This window comes from Ptychodera flava, chromosome 9, assembly GCF_041260155.1.
Source record: "Ptychodera flava strain L36383 chromosome 9, AS_Pfla_20210202, whole genome shotgun sequence".
Classification (NCBI taxonomy): Eukaryota; Metazoa; Hemichordata; class Enteropneusta; family Ptychoderidae; genus Ptychodera; species Ptychodera flava.
In genome coordinates, this window is record NC_091936.1 from 33,589,866 (window position 1) to 33,598,981 (window position 9,116).

Consider the following 9,116-nt stretch of genomic DNA (forward strand, 5'->3'; position numbering starts at 1 on the left):
GTGATCTTCTTGGGTGAATAACACCACATGCTATTCATTGATAATGTGAGGTATGGTAAATAAGATATCTCTGTTGAAGACAGAGAGTATAATGGAGAAATTAGGCCTCAGGGCATTTTGCTTTATGCTGCGTTTGCTGGAATTTGTGATTAATTCAACTTTAAACTGTACAATTTATATGAGCATAAAAATTGATGAAGACTGACGCATCATTTGTTGAAGTAGAGTTCAACAATTCTGTCCATTTAATAATCACTTAACCTCTGCAACTTTCATCACCTAATGATGTACCTTACAAATTAATATATGCCGGGTACCACATTATGGACAAGATGTGATCACGGCTGCTTAAGCACCTGTCATTATTTTAATCAAAGGTCCAGATATCTTCCTGTGCTTTGTCCGGTTATTCTTTAAGCGTATCAATGTTGTAACTGGAACATTTGAAGTTATGCTAAGGCTACGATTTCTAGACCTCCTGTGGATATTCGTATCATCTTTCGTCGAGTTTCACATCCTGTTTGCAGAAAGAAAAAGAGATTGATGATCTGCTGGACAAGCTGGGCATGAAACCTTCGTACAGATATGAACCGTCGCAGAGTAATCATTTAGTTGTCGAAACTAGCGTGACAACATTGTTTGGAGAAGAGAAACAACAAACGCCACAAATCATATTTGGTAAGTATTGATTTTACATCCAAACTTGAGCCGAAGTAGGGTGAGACTGGACATGTACTAAATTATCGAGATTTCCACGTTCCCTGTGCCCATTCTTGAGGAAAGTTATTCTCAGTCAATGAAAAACTACTTAACACGCATAATGTCTTTGTTTTCCAGAAAATGACTGTTCTGTGACGAATGTTGAAAACTTTGATCCATGGCCAAACTCCGGTACCCGCGTCAATGGTAATCCACGGACCAACGCGTCTTCAAATTGCAAGGAGTATTATGATTTGCCAAATAAGTAAGCAATATCCATTTTTAAGGTCGACTCAATGCAGTTGGGGGGAGTGAAAAAAATTATTGCAAGTGATTCTTGATTCTCGATCAATTTAAGAAACTGTGAAAATTGATATGAAAGACTGAGTCAAGACTGAAAAAATATTTTACAAATGTTAACCTGCCTTACAGTTTGTAAGTATGTTAGGAGACATGTTTGTATCTATTTATCATTAAAGGCATCCTCCAAGAAGCGCTGATACCTGCTAAAGGAGGTTGGGGCCAAGTTCTCTCGCAAATATGCAAAGACTTGAATTTGCTCCCCATACGGTGTGATTTTAGTTTTGGGACGCAAGTCTCTCTTCCATTTCCATTGCCATAGAGACAAATATGCTGTGACTTCTTCTTTACCCAAACAGCACTATATTAACAATTTCACTTTCAACCCTAATCTGCGTATGTGGTAGCTTGTCAAGAACGATTATCTATCAAAAGTTGAATTTTTGTCGTATTTATAACAATTTAATGTGTTTCTCCCAAGGGAAGAAAAGGTATTACGCATTCATGCATTTGTACAAAATAATTAAAGCTATAAACCTTACGGTGATGAAAATTGTACCGTAGTATATCACACGTACAAATAGTTAAATGTTTTATTTCTAATTTTAGACACACTGACATAATCCAGTTTCTGTGTTTATGAATGATTACGTCTTTGATTTTTATAATGTAAATCTTCGTTGAAACCTTACGGCGATGAAACCTTTTTCTATACAATTGCAAAGAATCCCATATGTATCAACGGCTAAACGCTTTATTGCTAACATGAGAAAAACTGATGTAACCCACTCTCTTTTATTGTTGTCGATGACTTTTATCATGCAAATCTTAGCGCGAAAACATAGGGATGTGACATTAATATGGTAATAATGATTCTGGGGGATCTTTTTCGTCGCAGCTAGTATATGACTTGATAGGTTGCGACTCTGTTGTCGGTTTTATTCCTAACAACGTTGCATCTTCTATACACTATTGAAACAGGAAGTATCGTGACCACGTCCTTCCAACGATTTCGTCATCGAACAGTTGTAGTGAGGTGGACAGAGAAAGTGAATCTTTCCAGGAGTTTGGTGGTATTTACATTGGAATTCCAGTACTAAAGAAATCTTTGACCGAGCTTCACGCACCAAAAGAGATTTCAAAAGATGCGGTCGATGGCAATATGACGGCGGCAGATTGTGATGAAGATGGGCTCGATGTAAACAGCAGGTTGTTAGAGGAAGAAGAGGCAATATCGTTTCCAATTTACTCAACCATTTTATTGGACTCGCTAAAAGAGACTGCCATCTTGTCTGACTCGGACCATGGTAGCTGTCATGACATCATAGGTAAACATGGCTTTCGTGGTTTTTGTCGGAACCTTTTCAAATGCACATGACATTAACAGTCCGTATTTCGAGTTCACCAAGTCTGACCAAAACGCATCTGGGCAAACAAGATGGTCGATTAAAATGATAGCTGACTGGGCTGCATAGTCTGCTGGTGTGATGACGAAACAGCTGAAATTAAATTGGCTAGGTGACTGACAAGCTGGTTTGGAAGTTCGCTTGACTGTCTTTGTCTCCTTTACATCTCATCATATTCACATCATGTTTCCAATTACCCTACAAATTCAACATTCATTCCACTGTTTATTTGCCACTAATTCGCTTCACAAACGCTCGTAAATAACTCTATACCGTAATGAATCAGAATTAGAAATAGACAAGCTGCGCTCAGAACGGAATCATCCTGATTAAAGTTACACACTCTCCTTTGATTTCGAACACTCAGTTAAATGTTTGATCCAGAAATGTGACATCTACATAATTATAGTCAATTTCTTTCAACATCAACAATCTTCATTATATGAGATTATGTTCGTGAATGTATACCTGTATTTCAACCAAGCATTCATCCTTTGCAATACATATGAAAGATCCCAACCGTGATTTAAAGGACACTAATTTTGATATGATGAACAGATTACTCTATCATCTTATACAAATTTACCGCCTTTCTTGTCTTTTCTTACAACAAACAATCTAATATCTGTAGTCAAACTTTTTGTGGTTTATATTCCATCATTTGTTTTCACTGACCTAGGTTCTTCAGAGTCGGAGGCGCTTTGCTGACATACGCATGCTGCGGACTCGTGAGCAAGTTTTAGAGGTTGGTCGAAAGTGTATCTTTTAAGTTGTCATTATTATTGTATAAATCTGAACTATTTCAAACGTTCAAAAGTTACATGTGAATGATTAAAGTTATAATGTCGCCATGTGTTTGGAATTCTGTCCAAAGAATATGGCCAATGCTTGTACAACCGGAACATTTACGGGAGTTAGTTTATTCATTAGTACATGCCACCAAGTTTCTTTTTTTGACAAATTAACTCCTCAGAACGCAAAACATGTGAAAACGTGTTGATTGATTCCCTGGTTTTCGAGTAAGATATTTTGTTTACGCTTTCTGACCATCAGGACATATACCTTCAATGACAGCTGGGGAACAAGTTAGGGAATAATGATAGGTATGTAAAAGATACGACATGAACGGAAACTGGATATAAAATAAGTTTCATAGCAGTGAATTTATTTCGTTTTGTCACAGACAAATAGTATAGACAGTCTATGTTTGTCTGTGGTTTTGTCCAGTAATTTTTTCACCGTTCACGCTACCTCAAGGGTCATCGTTAGTCCGCGACGCCAAAAGAAAATTCGCAGTTCGTGCAAAAACAGATCATATGAAAAAATCAGTACGAGTATAAGAGGGAATGGTTGTTTTATTGAGGAAATGTAGATCGTAAGGTTGTTCGCTTTGTGCGTAGTCGAGTAGATTACACATTTCTCAGCTCTTTCAGTAATGTGAACCAGTCGTCATAAACTCAATATTACTATTCAGGTAGATTGTGATAATTGTATTGATATTTGCAATTGTAATTTACTTCTTTCTTATGCAAATTGGCAACACATTTACATGTGGGTTCGAAGGCTCTCTTTCAAATACATACCGAAGAAATTGTTTTGTTTCATATTTGTTTACGCGTGAGTGAGTTTCTATGTCATTGATATTTTTATATTTTTATATTCACGCGTCTTCTCCGCGTTTTGAAGCTCGCTTCTCGAGACAGACGCTGTCAACTTTTACTAATCAATCTCTCATTAGGTTGTTCATATAATTCAAAATAGTAAAATAAGTCTTTTATAGCTTTTTTGAAAATATTGTGTCTTGAATACCAATCGAATGTAGATACTCGTGAAAGCGTTCACTTGTTGTTTTACAAGACTTTAATCAAGATTGAAGAAGACAGGGTCATTGATAACAATGCTTTACACGTTAGTAGACTGGGAATATAACCTATGGATTATCAAGAGAAAGTTTTAGAATATAAAATTTATGGCAGTATTCAAGTATTGAACTCGAGTATTGAACTCGATCATGTGACGCCGTATCATATACTCACTTTCTTGTCAAAAATCTCTCTAGGCACGGTCCTGGTTGTACCGTATTCTTAATATAACGCTGTGCTTTTATTAGAGGTTATAAACGATAAGCGAGGGTATTTGGTTGCGGATATAAGACCTCCGGGGGTGAAAATTAGCATATTTGGGTGAAATAATCACCTCGCGATAGTATATTACTGTAAGCACTGTTGGTTATTCGTTTTAACTAATTCTTAATATTTTCATTTTTCACACAGAACGTGTTGGATGGGCTTTCTTACTCAGGCATAATTCCAGCAGTCGTATGGAGCAGACAGAATCGAAGTAGTCGGTGATACGCTAACAGTGTGGAGAAGTGATGAAAAATGAACGCGTCGGTCGCCGCGCCATTGCTGAATAATTTATCACAGCGAGTCGAACTGACGTTTACAGAAAGTGACAGGATTTGTCACGTCCCGTTTGTAACGTGATATCAGAGGAATACCAAGTATTTTGGTTTTTTTATCGACACACATGTCTCATACGTACTTTACGTGTGAAACGCAGATATTTCTTGTTTTTATTGGAGATATATGGAACGCTTCATAACATTTTTTGTATTATTATTTGTACTGTTCTTTATTCGGTTTGCAACCACCATGTGTAACGACCGTAGTACTGTTCGGCTTTACCAGGCGCCAAATGTAAAAAAATTAATTTACACAATCAAGCTTTTTTTAGAGATAGAAAAGATGGAAAATGTATATATAGAGAGAAATTATATATATATATATATATATATATATATATATATATATATATATATATATATATATATATACGCATATAGGGTATGCATTTATACATGTAGAATACATACATACATACATACATGCATAAATACGTACATACATACATACATACATACATACATACATACATACATACATACGTATGTGCACACATACATTCGCAAAAACATGCATAAACACACACACACTATACATACATATAAACAACACAGATACATACATGCATACATACATACATACATACATTACATTAATACATAGAGCCTGGACTTGGATAAATTTACAATCAGCCTCGCTTTCGACATAGAGTTGAAAACGAGGTTGAATGTAATTTTTTTCAACTGTGAGCTTGTCTCGAAAATATTTACATTCAGCCTCGCTTTCGACATACAGTTGAAAAAGAGGTTGAATGTACATTTTTCAACTGTGAGCTTGTCTCGAAAATATTTACATTCAGCCTCGCTTTCGACATACAGTTGAAAACGAGGTTGAATGTACATTTTTTCAACTGTAAGCTTATGTCTCGAAAATATTTACATTCAACCTCGTTTTCACTTTGCATACATACAGCTGTAAAATTTTATATACACGTAATACCAACTGCAAAACTTTATATACAGTCTCGTTAACGTTTTCACATAGATGGGACTCGGAAATTTATTTTCACATAGATGGGACTCGGAAATTTACACGCTGGGAAGTTTTATACACAGACTCGGTGGGAAAATTTTTACATACAGCTAGCTGGGAAGTTTTATACACAGACTCGGTGGGAAAATTTTACATACAGCCAGCTGGGAAGTTTTATACACAGACTTGGTGCGAAAATTTTACATACAGCTAGCTGGGAAGTTTTATACACAGACTCGGTTGGAAAATTTTACATACAGCCAGCTAGGAAGTTTTATACACAGACTCGGCGGGAAAATTTTACATACAGCTAGCTGGGAAGTTTTATACACAGACTCGGTTGGAAAATGTTACATACAGCCAGCTAGGAAGTTTTATACACAGACTCGGCGGGAAAATTTTACATAGAGCTAGCTGGGAAGTTTAATACACAGACTCCGTGGGAAACTTTTACATACAGACTCGTCTTGGATTGAGTGTAATACCTGGTGATCATAAAGCGTGATTGAACTCTGCCCGGTATCGTACGCGGCTAGACCCTTGCAAGACGAAAGCCAATACACGCATAGTGCTGGCGCTTGTGCTATTCAAGTGCATTTGAACTTTCCGGTTTATTTTGATCTAGTAAGGTAGCCACAACAATGATTGTGGTATTGCTATCAGGTGAGATCACCACTGATCTGGGCTGCTCGCAGCCTAGCCCTGTGTACATGTCTGTGAGTTCCCGGCGTTATACGGCCGGGAACACACAGACCTGTACGCAGGGCTACTCGTCAACCATACAACGGCGTCAACCATACAACGATCGTTCACTGAGACCGCTGAAGTCCGTCAGCTGTGCAACGAACTTTCGCGGTCTACACAGTTACGAGAATAAAGACAAAAATTTAATACTGAAATCTTGGTGCAATAAACCCATGCACAATGATGGATGAAGATAAATTTGAGTAAAAAGACAGCAATGCTTGGTCTTGGACTTTCTTCGGGCTCGGGGCATTTGACACTGACAGAAGGAGCATGGAGCATGGAGCTAAGGGACTAGTCAGTTGCTTCAGCCAGAGGGGCGGTGGATTCATTGGGTCACCCTGTTTTTGACTTTGGTGATGGGGGGCAATATGTTTTTGAAATGCCCAATAGGGGGGTCAGTGTACGTGTTTTTCAAGTTCAACGAGGGCTCATAATTGCATAAAATGCATTGTGCCAGCCTCAAATTTCAGCATTGAGTTGCATTTTAGGGCGCCCTTCGGGCACGTTACTTTAACAATAATAAGACATATTTTTAGACCCCTGTCCTAGTGCAAAACTTTATATATTTGACATATATATATTTGAGATATCTGTATGTTTAAAATTTTTCGGCGCGCCCTTGGGCGCATTTCTTTAAAATATCAAACATATTTTTCAGCATGGCTTCATATGAAAAGCATGGCAAGTTCCTGATACTTTCTGTTTTCTCTATAAGAAGCAAGATGCACTATTATTTCAATCACATTTTCCTTACAATAGTTTCTGGACATCTGCTTATGCATAAAGAGAGTTGGAATACATACAGCGCATTCAAAATACTGTACTCAAACTTTAGAATTGACACTTTTAAGTTAATATCTTACGACTGACATGACACCAATTTCATTAAAACACAGAATGACTGATTGTTGAAAATATACTCCCAAAATTATATATATATATATATATATATATATAATATATCTATATATATATATAATATATATATATATATATATATATATATATATACTGGGAATCTAGGAACTTGTAGTTGTCACTCTACAGGCTGTTTCATGCGCTAAGCAATCATCCTGATGATTGCTTAGCGCATGAAACAGCCTGTAGAGTGACAACTACAAGTTCCTAGATTCCCAGTATTACCGCCCTGCAGAAATGCATTGAGCACTATACTTTGCCTGCATTGACAAGCAATCCATTTTTGCATTTATATATATATATATATATATATATATATATATATATATATATATATATATAATATATATATATATATATATATATATATATATTTGGCAGTTTTTTGTCTATGGTAGTAAATCGGAAGATGTTCCTGGCCAAGACGTTTCACCCAGTCTTTGCTGGGCTGCTTCAGTAGGCCCTGTCCATTTCATTCCTCACTATATATATATATATATATATATATATATATATATATATATATATATATATATATATATATATATATATATATATATACTGAATTATTCAATTTATATTCCACCTTTTGTTAACCTTTGTTTCACACTGGGGGGTCACCCTGTTTTCGAAAGTTGGAAGGGGGGTTCAGCCACTTTTAACGTCGGCAAAAAATAATCCACCGCCCCCTAGGCCGAAGACACTGACCAGTCCCTAATACAACGGTTGTGTTTACGAGAATTAGAAATGATCAGACACTCAAAACACCAGTATAAAATCAGCGACGCTCAACCGACAGAGTATATGAGATTCATTGAAGACGGCATGGAGGTCGCAAGAGATCTCTTTCTACCTTCATGCCATGTTCAATGAATCTCATATACTCTATCGGCTGAGTGTCGCTGATTGACTGGTGAATTGGAATGTCTGATCGTTTCTAATTCTCGTAAACACAACCAAGCACCATGCTCTGTGTACTGCCATTCTCCTTGCGTCGAATGCCCCGAGGAAAGTCCAAGAATTGCTGTCTTGTTGCACAAAGTTGCCTTCATCCGTTATAGTGCATGGGTTTATTGCACCAAAATTCCCGAATTAAATTTTTGTCTTTTTTCTCTTAACTCTGTAGACCACGAAAGTAGGTTGCACAGCCGACTGCAGTGACCTGCAGTGAACGAGTACTGTGTGGTCGACGTTTAGCGCATGTCCTTTCTTCTACGAACAGCCCAGATCAGCGGTGGTGATCTTTCGTGATAGCAAAACCACGGTCATTGTTGTCGCTAGCACAAAATAAACCGGAAAGTTCAAATGCACTTGAATAGCATAAGCGCTAGCACTATGCTAGCTCTTCATGGCAGGGCTGTGTGTTACCGGCGTTATACGGCCTCCCATGGTGGCTCTTGTGGTGGGAGGCCGTATAACGCCGGTAACACACAGCCCTGCCATGCAGAGCTGGCACTATGTATGTATCAGCTTTAGTCTTGCCAGGATCTAGCCGCAAAAAAGGCAGCCCACAGCCGGCCGGGCTGTGCGCGGTCTTTTCCTAACGTGTTGCTGTGAAGCAGCAGCCGCTACAGACCAGGGCTGCAAAGGAAACAGGTCAGAAAAGCCA

General features: G+C 37.6%; 1 protein-coding gene across 3 annotated transcripts in view; it reads left to right on the top strand.

Moving 5' to 3' along the window:
• LOC139140750 (gamma-aminobutyric acid type B receptor subunit 2-like) overlaps positions 1 to 5,127 on the top strand; it is a 74,161-nt gene extending 69,034 nt beyond the window's left edge. Inside the window, exons 17-21 of one of the 3 annotated variants that reach the window (XM_070710146.1) lie at positions 528 to 678; positions 838 to 964; positions 1,981 to 2,327; positions 3,085 to 3,150; positions 4,679 to 5,127. In XM_070710146.1, the coding sequence (XP_070566247.1) occupies positions 528 to 678; positions 838 to 964; positions 1,981 to 2,327; positions 3,085 to 3,113 (654 nt within the window). In that variant the 3' untranslated portion in view covers positions 3,114 to 3,150; positions 4,679 to 5,127. Of the gene's footprint in view, positions 1 to 527; positions 679 to 837; positions 965 to 1,980; positions 2,328 to 3,084; positions 3,151 to 3,458; positions 3,517 to 4,678 lie in introns of those variants that run through there. The other 2 variants (XM_070710144.1, XM_070710145.1) reach the window with 2 other exon arrangements.
• Positions 5,128 to 9,116: the final 3,989 nt, after the last annotated feature.